General features: G+C 46.7%; 1 protein-coding gene across 1 annotated transcript in view; it reads left to right on the top strand.

Annotated features, from left to right (window-relative positions):
• TAPT1 (transmembrane anterior posterior transformation 1) overlaps window positions 1-14,676 on the top strand; it is a 113,604-nt gene that overhangs the window by 59,095 nt on the left and 39,833 nt on the right. The window contains exon 7 of the mRNA XM_089677445.1: window positions 12,234-12,303. Within this exon, the coding sequence (XP_089533571.1) occupies window positions 12,234-12,303 (70 nt within the window). The remainder of the gene's footprint in view (window positions 1-12,233; window positions 12,304-14,676) is intronic.

The following is a 14,676-nucleotide window of genomic DNA, read 5'->3' as shown; positions in this document are numbered from 1 at the left end:
AATATTAAGTGATTCAAAGGAAAGCAAAATCTTCAAACATTTTTCAGTTTATATAGTGAATGTTTGAGTTTGTAAAGAAGAATACAAACACTGCTATTTTTTTGAACAGTCTAATATTCACTTTTCTTCAATTTTTTTAGAGGAACAACACAAATTTGATATATTTTTCTTCATGTTTTGATTTGGAATAGAATGTGTAGAGTTCCCAATGCATTTGTGTGTATGGAAATAAAAGCTATTAGGATTTTGAGCTTTATTCACTTTTTTCAATGCACTGCTATTATTTTGAACACAACTGTGCATGCCTCATTAAAAATCATACTTGCCAACTTTGAATAGTTATTGGTTTCAGCACTGCTCTGTTTCTTATTGGCTGGATCCTCCATATTGCCAAACATCAGGGAGAGCAGTCATTTTGTTTTTTGATAGGTTTCTGTACCTCTTCACAACTTTGTATACATTATTCTTTAGTATGAACTGTGGTTGTGTATGTCTGCTGTTCAAGAGTGGGAACCTGTAAGTTGCTGCACATTCCTGGGATGCTAAGTTATTCAGACCAGATGCACACAGCTTCTGAGGCAGAAGGCACCCGGCGATCTCTGAGGATTTCTGATGGGGGGAGAGACCTGTATGTAAACAATACAGATCTATCCCCTGTCAGCTCCAGCATGTTGCTTTGTATGACTCTGCATAGCAGAGCCATACAAAACACTGTGCTTACAGTGAAACACAGCACACATCCGCATCGTAAAACAGCACACAGTTAACCTTTTGATCACCCCACATGTTAACTCCTTCCTTCCCAGTGTCATTAGTACAGTGTCAGTGATTTTTATTAGCACTGATCACTGTATTGGTGTCACTGGGGATGACCGTGACACCAAGTATCCCCACCCCCCCAAGTAAGAATGCCCTCCGCAGTCCTATAAGTCACTGCTGGCCGCCATTGGTAAAAAAAAAAATTCCGCTATATATACCGCCATTTGTACACGCTATAACTTTCACGTAAACCAATTAATTTACACGCATTGGGATTTTTTTTAGCAAAGACAGGGAGCAGAATGCACTTTAGCCTACATTAAGGATGAAATTGGATTTTAAAATTTTTTTTTTTTTTTTTTTACTGGATATGTTTTATAGCAGAAAGTCAAAAATAGTTATTTGTCAAATTGTCAGTCTTCTTTTGTTTTTATTAAGCAAAAAATAGAAAACACACAAGCAATCAATTACCATTGAAAGACAGCTCTATTTGTGGGAAGAAAAGGGCGTAAATGTCATTTTGGTGCAGCATTGCATGACCGTGCAATTGTCAGTTAAAGTAATGCAGTGCCATATCGCAAAAAATGGCCTGGTCAGGAAAGGGGGTAAATCCTCTGGAGGGCAAGTGGTTAAAGTCAAAGTCCATCCTCACCTTTTTCCGTCCCATCAGTTTCTACCCCTGGTGCTTGGTGAACTCAGATTTTTTTATTCCAGGGCTTTGCAGCATGCACACTTTGTCTGCAGACCCCCAACCTCACAAGAACGATGGACCGTCTTAGACATGCCTTTGGGCCATCAGTCACTGCTGCTGCAATTTGATGGTGCACACAACTTCCACAGAGCCAGTTTCATCTGGATGAAAAAAGACTGCCAGGTTGGAGGTATAAAAATATAGACTGCTGCAAACTAGAATTCAACTTCAGCTCCTGGTTCTACTTCTCTCTTGGCAGCAGTGTATCCTGTCATCCCTCCTACTTTACTTTTATCCCCGCATATCTGACCATTTGTGCTAGTGTCTGCCTTGTTCCTCCACTCACTTGGCAGCTGTTTGACTGTCATCAGTAGACCTGGCTCTTATGGGAATTCCTCACTGATCTGCTGAAAACAAATTCTCGGTGCAGTGAGGCAAACAAGAGAGAACTGAGGCTGTGCAGAGGAGCCTGAAAACTGTAAGTAATACTTAAAGGCAAATTTGTCTATTACATTTTGCATTAAATGTTACAGGACAAAACAAAAGGAATAATAACATGCAGTCAGGTCCATAAATATTGGGACATCGACACAATTCTAACATTTTTGGCTCTATACACCACCACAATGGATTTGAAATTAATCTAACTGCAGACTGTTAGCTTTAATTTGAGGGTATTTACATCCAAATCAGGTGAACGATGTAGGAATTACAACAGTTTGCATTTGTGCCACCCACTTGTTAAGGGACCAAAAGTAATGGGACAGAATAATAATTATAAATCAAACTTTCACTTTTTAATACTTGGTTGCAAATCCTTTGCAGTCAATTACAGCCTGAAGTCTGGAACGCATAGACATCACCAGACGCTGGGTTTCATTCCTGGTGATGCTCTGCCAGGCCTCAACTGCAACTGTCTTCAGTTCCTGCTTGTTCTTGGGGCATTTTCCCTTCAGTTTTGTCTTCAGCAAGTGAAATGCATGCTCAATCGGATTCAGGTCAGGTGATTGACTTGGCCATTGCATAACATTCCACTTCTTTCCCTTAAAAACTCTTTGGTTGCTTTTGCAGTATGCTTTGGGTCATTGTCCATCTGCACTGTGAAGCAGCGTCCAATGAGTTCTGAAGCATTTGGCTGAATACGAGCAGATAATATTGCCCGAAACACTTCAGAATTCATCCTGCTGCTTTTGTCAGCAGTCACATCATCAATAAATACAAGAGAACCAGTTCCATTGGCAGCCATACATGCCCACGCCATGACACTACCACCACCATGCTTCACTGATGAGGTGGTATCTTAGGATCATGAGCAGTTCCTTTCCTTCTCCATACTCTTCTCTTCCCATCACTCTGGTACAAGTTGATCTTGGTCTCATCTGTCCATAGGATGTTGTTCCAGAACTGTGAAGGCTTTTTTAGATGTCGTTTGGAAAACTCTAATCTGGCCTTCCTGTTTTTGAGGCTCACCAACGGTTTACATCTTGTGGTGAAACCTCTGTAATCACTCTGGTGAAGTCTTCTCTTGATTGTTGACTTTGACACACATACACCTACCTCCTGGAGAGTGTTCTTGATCTGGCCAACTGTTGTGAAGGGTGTTTTCTTCACCAGGGAAAGCATTCTTCGGTCATCCACCACAGTTGTTTTCCGTGGTCTTCCGGGTCTTTTGGTGTTGCTGAGCTCACCGGTGCGTTCCTTGTTTTTAAGAATGTTCCAAGCAGTTGTTTTGGCCACGCCTGTTTTTGCTATCTCTCTGATGGGTTTGTTTTGTTTTTTCAGCCTAATGATAGCTTGCTTCACTGATAGTGACAGCTCTTTGGATCTCATCTTGTGAGTTGACAGCAACAGATTCCAAATGCAAATAGCAAACATGAAATGAACTCTGGACCTTTTATCTGCTCATTGTAATTGGGATAATGAGGGAATAACACACACCTGGCCATGGAACAGCTGAGAAGCCAATTGTCCCATTACGTTTGGTCCCTTAACAAGTGGGAGGCACATATGCAAACTGTTGTAATTCCTACACCGTTCATCTGATTTGGATGTAAATACCCTCAAATTAAAGCTGACAGTCTGCAGTTAAAGCACATCTTGTTAGTTTCATTTCAAATCCATTGTGGTGGTGTATAGAGCCAAAAATGTTAGAATTGTGTTGATGTCCCAATATTTATGGACCTGGCTGTATACTTACAAGTAAATATACGGAGATCACGAGTGTGGAGGTGATGCGCGAGAATAAGTGCAAGTAGTTCCATACAACAAAAAGATGACAGGATTAGAGATGAGCGAAGTATTCAAAAATTCGATTCGACTGATTCGGCGAATTCGTGGAAAAATTTTGATTCGAGTCGAATATATTCGCTGCGAATTTAATTTATAAAAGGGTGTTTCTAGGCTTCAGAGAGCCTTTATATTAGTGCAGAACACTGTACCTTTAATTTAAATGCCCTTGGAGTCTGCTGGGGAAGAGAAATAATACTGACAGTCAGTATGACATGCAGATGAGTGCCGTCGATCTTAGAATCACCGCACACTTCACTCATTTGGGCAGTCACGGGGCCAAAACCAGAGTGTGGAGCCACAGTGTGGCGGTGGAGGCAGCAGCAATGGGAGGCCATACAGCACCCTATGACAAAAATGGAAACCACCAGCAGTGTGAGGAGACCTGAAAGTGGCACATGGCAGAGTGTGGCGATGGAGACAGCAGCAATGGGAGGCCGTACAGGGACCCATGACACACTCTGGACCTGGCAGCAGCATGAGGAGGCGGTACAGGGGCCCATGACAGATTACGGGCCTGGCAGCAGCATGAGGAGTTGGTACGGGGGCCCATGGCAGATTACGGGCCTGGCAGCAGCAATGGGAGGCCGTACAGGGACCCATGACACACTCTGGACCTGGCAGCAGCATGGGGAGGCGGTACAGGGGCCCATGACAGATTACGGGCCTGGCAGCAGCATGAGGAGTCGGTACGGGGGCCCATGACACACTCTGGACCTGGCAGCAGCATGAGGAGGCGGTACAGGGGCGCATGACAGATTACGAGCCTGGCAGCAGCAACTTGGACAGGAGGACATTCAGCTTCTGCACCGTCGGGTGCGTGCTCGCAAACTGTTGTCTCTTGGAAACGGATTCCAAGAAAGACTGCTGACGGAATCCGTGAAGAGGAGTAGCAGGAGAAGGAGCATCTGAACGAGCGGAATATGCCAACAAGCGACAACAGGGGCCCATGACAGATTACGGGCCTGGCAGCAGCATGAGGAGTCGGTACGGGGGCCCATGGCAGATTAGGGGCCTGGCAGCAGCTATGGGAGGCCCGTAATCTGCCAGCACCCTATGACAAAAAATGGAACCCACCAGCAGTGTGAGGAGACCTGAAAGTGGCACATGACAGAGTGTGGCGATGGAGACAGCAGCAATGGGAGGCCGTACAGGGACCCATGAGAGACTCTGGACCTGGCAGCAGCATGAGGAGGCGGTATAGGGGCCCATGGCAGATTAGGGGCCTGGCAGCAGCTATGGGAGGCCCGTAATCTGCCAGCACCCTATGACAAAAAATGGAACCCACCAGCAGTGTGAGGAGACCTGAAAGTGGCACATGACAGAGTGTGGCGATGGAGACAGCAGCAATGGGAGGCCGTACAGGGACCCATGAGAGACTCTGGACTTGGCAGCAGCATAAGGAGGCGGTATAGGGGCCCATGGCAGATTAGGGGCCTGGCAGCAGCTATGGGAGGCCCGTAATCTGCCAGCACCCTATGACAAAAAACGGAACACACCAGCAGTGTGAGGAGACCTGAAAGTGGCACATGTTTGGGGCATGATTCATGGCGGATTTAGTCAGTTGTGTCAGGAACTGGTGGTTTGAAATCCAGACTAATCCACGCCTGATTCATTTTCACAAACGTGAGTCTCTCCACACTTTGGGTGGACAGTCGTGTCCTCCGCGGAGTTGCAATACCTCCTGCCGCACTAAACACGCGCTCCGGTGCCACGCTACTGGCCGGGCATGACAGCCTTTCAAGGGCAAATTCAGCTAGTTGGGGCCAAAGGTCAAGTTTCGTTGCCCAGTAGTCAAGGGGATTGCCTACCTCGGTTGGCAGGGTGCTGTCCAAGTAGGCCTAAGCCTGTTGTTTGAGGTCCTGCTCCAGGTCCACCTGATGCTGCTGCTGCTGCTGCTGCGGCTGGTTAGTAGTTTCCTCACTGCGCTGGTGAAGAAAGCTACTCATCATCGACTGCAGACTGAGGCAGCTGCTGCTGGTGGAGCTGCCACTGCTCCTACCACCCCACCCCTCCCCTGCTGCCATGGCAGCGGAACGCGAGCGCACAGGGCCCACAGTGTCTGAGGATGGACGTTGGCGCAGACAGGCAGAGACCAGCTGACTACATAGGTGGTTTTTATAGTACGTTATTTTGGCCTCCCTCTCAGCAGGTGTGAAAAAGGCCACCATTTTTGAACGGTAGCGAGGGTCCAACAAGGTGGACAGCCAAAAGTCATCCCTCTGTCTGATGGTTATTATTCGGCTGTCGGTACGCAAGCAAGCGAGCATGCTATGGGCCATTTGTGCCAAGGAATGCGAGGGACTCCCTGCCTCCATCTCCACAGCATGCTGCCACGGTGCGTCTGGGTCCTCTGTCTCCTCTTCCTCCTCCTCTACCAGATGCTCCTGCTCCTCCACTCCTGTCCGCTGAGTGGAAAAACCACCCATTTCACTCAATAATTCCTGAGCACCAATGTCCTCCTCTACCTCCTCCTCTTCTTCCTGTCCTGCCCCCACAGGGGTCATGTGGCGTTGAGATCTGTGCGCCACGTCTACCGCACCCTGACCAGCCATTGTTAACAGCATTTGTTCCAGGACGTGCAACAGAGGAATGACGTCGTTCATCCCATAGTCCTGCCGACTCACGAATAGCGTGGCCTCCTCAAAGGGCCTGAGCAAGCGCAGGTGTCACGCATGAGCTGCCAATGGCTGACATCTAAGTTACACAGGGACTACCTTTATCCGCTTTTAACATCAGGAAATCTGTGATGGCCTTTTGCTGTTCGTAAATGCGGTCTAACATATGTAGGGTTGAATTCCACCTTGTTGCAACGTCACAGCATGAGGAGTCGGTACGGGGGCCCATGGCAGATTACGGGCCTGGCAGCAGCAATGGGAGGCCCGTAATCTGCCAGCACCCTATGTCAAAAAATTCAACACACCAGCAGTGTGTGAGGAGACCTGAAAGTGGCACATGGCAGAGTGTGGCGATGGAGACAGCAGCAATGGGAGGCCGTACAGGGACCCATGAGAGACTCTGGACCTGGCAGCAGCATGAGGAGGCGGTATAGGGGCCCATGGCAGATTAGGGGCCTGGCAGCAGCTATAGGAGGCCCGTAATCTGCCAGCACCCTATGTCAAAAAATGGAACACACCAGCAGTGTGAGGAGACCTGAAAGTGGCACATGGCAGAGTGTGGCGATGGAGACAGCAGCAATGGGAGGCCGTACAGGGACCCATGAGACACTGTGGACCTGGCAGCAGCATGAGGAGGCGGTACAGGGGCCCATGGCAGATTAGGGGCCTGGCAGCAGCAATGGGAGGCCCGTAATCTGCCAGCACCCTATGACAAAAAATGGAACACACCAGCAGTGTGTGAGGAGACCTGAAAGTGGCACATGGCAGAGTGTGGCGATGGAGACAGCAGCAATGGGAGGCGGTTCAGGGACCCATGAGACACTGTGGACCTGGCAGCAGCATGAGGAGGCGGTACAGGGGCCCATGGCAGATTAAGGCCTGGCAGCAGCAATGGGAGGCCCGAATGGCGACGCTGCATATGCTGACGCAATGCTGTAGTCCCAACATGGGCCCCCTGGCCACGCTTGACTTTCTGGCCACATAGTCGACATACGGCTACGTTTACTTCCTCGGGCGGCTTGACGAAAAATTGCCACACCGCCGAGTAGGAAACTTTGCCCCCGATACTCCTCACTGGCTGACTGCTACTTCCTCCGTGCACACCGGCACCACTACTGGCCGTGGTGGTAGGCTGCAGTGGAGCTGGTGCTGTACTCCGTGGCCGTTTGCCTCCACTGACACTGCTGCGACCCTGCTGCCTCCTGGCAGCAGCAATGGGAGGCCGTACAGGGACCCATGACACACTCTGGACCTGGCAGCAGCATGAAGAGGCGGTACAGGGGCCCATGGCAGATTAGGGGCCTGGCAGCAGCTATAGGAGGCCCGTAATCTGCCAGCACCCTATGACAAAAAATGGAACACACCAGCAGTGTGAGGAGACCTGAAAGTGGCACATGGCAGAGTGTGGCGATGGAGACAGCAGCAATGGGAGGCCGTACAGGGACCCATGAGACACTGTGGACCTGGCAGCAGCATGAGGAGGCGGTACAGGGGCCCATGGCAGATTAGGGGCCTGGCAGCAGCTATGGGAGGCCCGTAATCTGCCAGCACCCTATGACAAAAAATGGAACACACCAGCAGTGTGTGAGGAGACCTGAAAGTGGCACATGGCAGAGTGTGGCGATGGAGACAACCCACCGACTGTTTTGCTCGCTGCCAAGCTGCCACCCTCTTCTCCTGATGATGCGGAAGCAATAGCCTGATGACGACGAGGCTGCCAAGTGCGATCAGCCTCATCATCATCAATTAGGGTCTCCGCCTCACTACTAGCCCCCTCGGCTGCGTGTGGGTCAGGAGACAGACCTGTCTCTAGACCGGCTACCGAGCCACTCTCCTCGCCACTACTTCTTCGCCTGGCTGCTGAAGAGGCGGATGTCTCCCCCCGTTCCTGACCGCCCTCTGTTAGCTCTTCCTCACTGTACTGGATGACACCGGGAGCACTGGCCTCTGGCTGCGAATAGTGCTGCCTCGACCCCTTCCTCTGCTGCCACGTCTGCTCGCTCCTAAAACATTGCCTCCTCTGCCACTCCTCTGCATGTTGTCTGACATACTCTTTAATTCAACGATTCTGTGTCCCTGAGTAACAATTCTGTGTCTGTCCCTGAGTAACAATTCTGTGTCCCTGAGTAACGTTTCTGTGGCCCTAAGTAACAGTTCTGTGGCCCTCAGTAACAATTCTGTGTCTGTCCCTCAGTAACAATTCTGTGTCTGTCCCTCAGTAACAATTCTGTGTCCCTCAGTAACAATTCTGTGTCCCTCAGTAACAATTCTGTGTCTGTCCCTGAGTAACAATTCTGTGTCTGTCCCTGAGTAACGTTTCTGTGGCCCTAAGTAACGATTCTGTGGCCCTCAGTAACAATTCTGTGTCCCTGAGTAACAATTCTGTGTCTGTCCCTGAGTAAGAATTCTGTGTCTGTCCCTGATTAACAATTCTGTGTCCCTGAGTAACGTTTCTGTGGCCCTAAGTAACAGTTCTGTGGCCCTCAGTAACAATTCTGTGTCCCTCAGTAACAATTCTGTGTCCCTCAGTAACAATTCTGTGTCTGTCCCTGAGTAAGAATTCTGTGGCCCTAAGTAACGTTTCTGTGGCCCTAAGTAACGGTTCTGTGTCCCTCAATAACAATTCTGTGTCTGTCCCTAAGTAACAATTCTGTGGCCCTAAGTAACAATTCTGTGGCCCTAAGTAACGGTTCTGTGGCCCTCAGTAACAATTCTGTGTCCCTCAGTAACAATTCTGTGTCCCTGAGTAACAATTCTGTGTCTGTCCCTGAGTAAGAATTCTGTGTCTGTCCCTAAGTAACAATTCTGTGGCCCTAAGTAACGTTTCTGTGGCCCTCAGTAACAATTCTGTCTGTCCCTGAGTAACAATTCTGTGTCCCTAAGTAACGTTTCTGTGGCCCTATGTAACGTTTCTATGGCCCTAAGTAACGTGGCCCTAACTAACGTTCCTCTGTCCCTAACTCTCTCCCTGCATACAGCCAGGTCTGCTCTGTTGAATGACTGGAGGCAAATGGAGAATTCTAAAATGGCCGCCATTTATAGCTCGACCATTACACTGTGCTGGCTGGCTGGCTGCTGATTGGCTAATGCGATCACATGTCATGAATGAATGCATTATGGGTCAGCGCGCCTTGTCTGCGCGCCTTCCCAGACATCCCCGCTCCGTCGCCGCACATGTCGCCGCCATTTTAGGAAAAATTTCGAGTAAGAATTCTGTGTCTGTCCCTGAGTAACAATTCTGTGGCCCTAAGTAACGGTTCTGTGGCCCTCAGTAACAATTCTGTGTCCCTCAGTAACAATTCTGTGTCCCTGAGTAACAATTCTGTGTCTGTCCCTGAGTAACAATTCTGTGTCTGTCCCTGAGTAACAATTCTGTGGCCCTAAGTAACGTTTCTGTGGCCCTAAGTAACGTTTCTGTGGCCCTAAGTAAAGTTTCTGTGGCCCTAAGTAACGATTCTGTGGCCCTAAGTAACGGTTCTGTGTCCCTCAGTAACGGTTCTGTGTCCCTCAGTAACGGTTCTGTGTCCCTCAATAACAATTCTGTGTCTGTCCCTAAGTAACAATTCTGTGGCCCTAAGTAACGGTTCTGTGGCCCTCAGTAACAATTCTGTGTCCCTCAATAACAATTCTGTGTCTGTCCCTAAGTAACAATTCTGTGGCCCTAAGTAACGTTTCTGTGGCCCTAAGTAACGATTCTGTGGCCCTCAGTAACAAATCTGTGTCCCTCACTATCAATTCTGTGTCTGTCCCTAAGTAACAATTCTGTGGCCCTAAGTAACGATTCTGTGGCCCTCAGTAACAATTCTGTGTCTGTCCCTAAGTAACAATTCTGTGGCCCTAAGTAACGTTTCTGTGGCCCTCAGTAACAATTCTGTCTGTCCCTGAGTAACAATTCTGTGTCCCTAAGTAACGTTTCTGTGGCCCTATGTAACGTTTCTATGGCCCTAAGTAACGATTCTGTGGCCCTAACTAACGTTTCTCTGTCCCTAACTCTCTCCCTGCATACAGCCAGGTCTGCCTCTGTTGAATGACTGGAGGCAAATGGAGAATTCTAAAATGGCCGCCATTTATAGCTCGACCATTACACTGTGCTGGCTGGCTGGCTGCTGATTGGCTAATGCGATCACATGTCATGAATGAATGCATTATGGGTCAGCGCGCCTTCCCAGACATCCCCGCTCCGTCGCCGCACATGTCGCCGCCATTTTAGGAAAAATTTCGATTCACGCATCCGAAGTCTGCTTATTTTCGGATTCAACGCGAATCGAAATTTTCCTAATATTCGAAACGAATTCCACTTCGCCTACTTCGATTCGCTCATCTCTAGACAGGATCAACAGCATTTGTTATTTGTAACGGAGGTATGAAAAGTGAGGAGAGGAGCCAGTCGTAGAGACCGTAAAGAACAGAAAGGTAGAGTGTTGGGAGGCAGGGATGGCAAGGATCAAAATCAAAGTGTTCACTATCAGGACCCCATGGGTGTGACCCAGTGACCTGCAGCCTGTAATTAATACTTAAACAAACCACTACATTGACATGGGTTATGAGACACCAACTGGATTCATTCTCTGCGTGTATGTGAATGGTTAGTAAAGAACCAAAATTTTTTTTTTGTATTTGTTTCCTCTCCTTTTTTTTTTCTCAAGTATATTGTCTGTTTTTCTGTTATGAAGTGTGTTCAGGAGATAGGATATACAGTATTTAACCTCTTCACGTCGACAGTACTCAAATATGCGGTCTCTCGGTGGCTGGGCCTTGACGCTGAGCGGCCGCATATTTGTGTACCATTTGTAAACAAACGTGCTGAGAGCGCGTGCTCTGCGTGCTCCCAGCACATGTCTGCGTCCCATGGAAAGGTCCTGAACTCTCCTTGATATCGGGACCTTTCCAATCATGTGACAGCCAATAACTAATTGGCTGTCACACAACCATAAACCCCACCTCACTTCCTGGCGTCAGAAACCCCTTAAAGGGCCAGGAGGCTCCGGTGTGAAGGGGTTAAAAACCTTTGTCATGTTGCAGTAAAGAAAACAGTGACTCGTGTGTAGACCAGCATTTAAAGTGGTTGTAAACCTCAGACATGAAATATGAACAAAGCATATCCCTCTATAATGTGTCTCAATTGAAAGCACTAAGGGGTTTATTTAATAAAACTGCATGGTGAAAAATCTGTCCCAGCTCTGCATGGAAATCCAATCTGCTTCCATGTTTTATTGTCAAAGCCCAATTGAACAAGCAGAAGTTAGATGCTGATTGGCTACAATGTACAGCTGCACCAGATTTTGCACTCTCCCGTTTTTGTAAATCTACCCCCTAAGTATCATTTCTGTCTGCTGCTTTATTCCTCTATCTGCACGAGTCACTTCAGACACCTAGAAAAAAAAAGGTGACGGGTCTGAGCTCCAGCACACAGCCTGTGATTGACGGCCTTAGCTATGTTCCTGTGAGTTGTGTGAAGGAGGTTGCGTCCCTTCACTCCAATCAGCTCTCAGAGTACTCCTCGTTGAGCTCTGCAGTGTGTAATTTCATCTTTCTGCCACCTGTTTTTTGAAAGCTCAGACAACCTTCTTAAATTCTGGACTTTGAACGTATGTAGAGAAGAGAAGATTACAGATAAACAGGTACACCATAAGTTGGAGGATTTGTTTCATTTGTGGGTGTCACCTGAGGCCAGTCACTTGTGCATAGGTAAGGGTTTACAACCACTCTAATGTGCATTCTATAAAGAAAACTGCACATATGTTATTCTAATTCCCAGACCCCAAATGCAGGCAGGCCTCGCACCTAAGTTAACTGCATTAGTTCTGAGGTTTCTGACCAATATCAAATCTTTTTAATGCTGTCCTACTCCAGATATTTACCATTTTGTGTATTTTCAGTTTGTAGAGATAAAAGGGAGCGTGTTCAAGAAATTTGAAAAGAACAATCTCTTCCAAATGTCAAATAGTGGTACGTATCTTTTTCCCTTTCTATGTATACAAAACCCTAATTGGTGTGGCCTTGGTAGTAAATGCATTCAGTGCATCTCCACCTGCCTATCAGTATCTGTAATATGGTGGTTTACCATTATCATTGAAAGTTAAAAAAAAAAAAAAATCCCAACGTTTGGGTTGTCCCCAGAAAAGTAATAGAGGGGAAATCTTCCAATGGCGACACTAGTTCTGGTGATCTGGGGATCCCCGAGGAATTCCATTAATTTGCAGTGATTTCCTCTTACTTCCAGTTTGACTATGGGACAGGAAGTGAAGGGAAATCCCCAATGGGACACAGATGACGAAAAAAAAAAATCACAGGTTCTAACCCTGCCTTACTCTATTGAAAATGGGGGGAAAAAAAAAGTTTTGCCTATAGTTCTATGTACTAATGTACTTGAGGCTAACTGTTGAGCTGAAAGCTGAGTTGCTGTAAGATACTATACATGGTTCATTTTTGCTCAAAACTCATGGTTTGGATATGTTGAGGGAGGCATATGGGGAGATGATGAATAGGTTCTTGCCCATTTGGTTACATGTTACTTTTATATATCACTTTAATAAACTCGGAATAAGAATTCAAAGATCCCATAGCTTTTTTTTTTTTTTTTCTTCTTCTTTTAACCACCTTTTACTGAGGTGGGAAAGTTTGTGCTGCTTACACCTGTATACTGCTATAACAAGGGGATGAACATCCACAGCGGTGTACAATCTGAGCTTTGAAAGCTGTATGTGCCAATGATTTCACTGTAGGTGTAGATAACTTAGATACTTGCAGTATATTAATTTAGCTATTTGAACCCTTCCCAGTTGGACATGGCTCAAACACCTGCCTGAATACTCCATTATGTCTTTTACATGTCATTATTCTTCAATATGTTCCTTCAAACAAATCCTTTCTTTTATTAATTTCGAAGTTTAGAGATTTTTTTTTAATATCGGCCCTGGGTATGGTACTTACATGAATGACATTTTGTCCCGTGTGCTGGTGGCGGCTGTGTTCCTTGAAATCTTCATTCCTCTGCACCCAGATACCCCTGCAAATGTAATTTTTCTCATGCTGCGGGGGAAAAAGTGCCAAACTAAGTAACACACAAACATGCCACCTAAGCCCCCGTTCACACCAATGTGATTTGTCATGTAATTTGACAGTTTAGAAACGCATGACAAGTCTCACCCCATTTGTACCTATGGAACAGTTCAAATTGGTGCACCACCGATTATGAAAAAAGGTTCCTGCGCTATTTTCAGGGATTTCATGTGCGACTTGCATAGACATCTATGCATGAAGTCACACAGATACAGTGCCTTGAAAAAGTATTCATACCCCTTGAAATTTTTCACATTTTGTTACGTTTCAACCAAAAACAGAAATGTATTTTATTAGGATTTTGTGTGATACACCAACACACAGTGGCACGTAATTGGAAGGAAATGATAAAAAGTTTTCAAAATGTTTTACAAATATCTGAAAAGTGTGGCGTGCATTTGTATTCAGCCCCCCGAGTCAATACTTTGTAGAACCACCTTTCACTGCAATTACAGCTGCAAGTCTTTGTGGGGATGTCTCCCCAGCTTTGCACATCTAGAGTGAAATTTTTGCCCATTTTTCTTTGCAGAGTAGCTCAAGCTCTGTCAGATTGGATGGAGAGCTTCTGTGAACAGCAATTTTCAAGTCTTGCCATAGATTCACAATTGAATTTTGGTCTGTACTTTGACTGGGCCATTGTAACACATGAATATGCTTTGATTTAAACCATTCCATTGTATCTCTGGCTGCATGTTTAGGGTCATTGTCCTGTTGGAAGGTTAATCTTCACCCCATTCTTAAGTCTATTGCAGACTCGTAACAGGTTTTCTTCTAAGATTGCCCTGTATTTGGCTCCATCCATCTTCCCATCAACTCTGACCAGCTTCCCTGTCCTTGCTGAAGAAAAGCATCCCCACAACATGATGCGGCCACCACCATGTTTCACAGTGGGGATGGTGTGTTCAGGGTGATTGTGCAATGTTAGTTTTCCACCACATATAGCATTTTGCTTTTAGGCCAAAAAGTTAAATTTTTGTCATGTGACCAGAACACCTTCTTGCACATGTTTGCTGTGTCCCCCACATGGCTTCTTGCAAACTGCAAAAGGGACTTCTTATAGCTTTCTTTCAACAATGGATTTCTTCTTGCCACTCTTCCAAAAAGGCCAGAATTATGGAGTGCATGACTAATAGTTGTCCTGTGGAAAGATTCTCCCTCCTGAGCTGTGGATCTCTTCAGTTCCTCCAGAGTTACCATGGGCCTCTTCGGTGCTTCTGTGATTAATGTTCTCCTTGCCTGGCCTATCAGTTTAGGTGGACG

The sequence above is a fragment of the Staurois parvus genome, unplaced genomic scaffold (assembly GCF_062004578.1).
Source record: "Staurois parvus isolate SC_StPar_1 unplaced genomic scaffold, SC_StPar_1.0 ptg000186l, whole genome shotgun sequence".
Classification (NCBI taxonomy): domain Eukaryota; kingdom Metazoa; phylum Chordata; class Amphibia; order Anura; family Ranidae; genus Staurois; species Staurois parvus.
The sequence above is the reverse complement of the archived record's forward strand: the minus strand, read 5'-3'. Positions and strand labels throughout refer to the sequence as shown.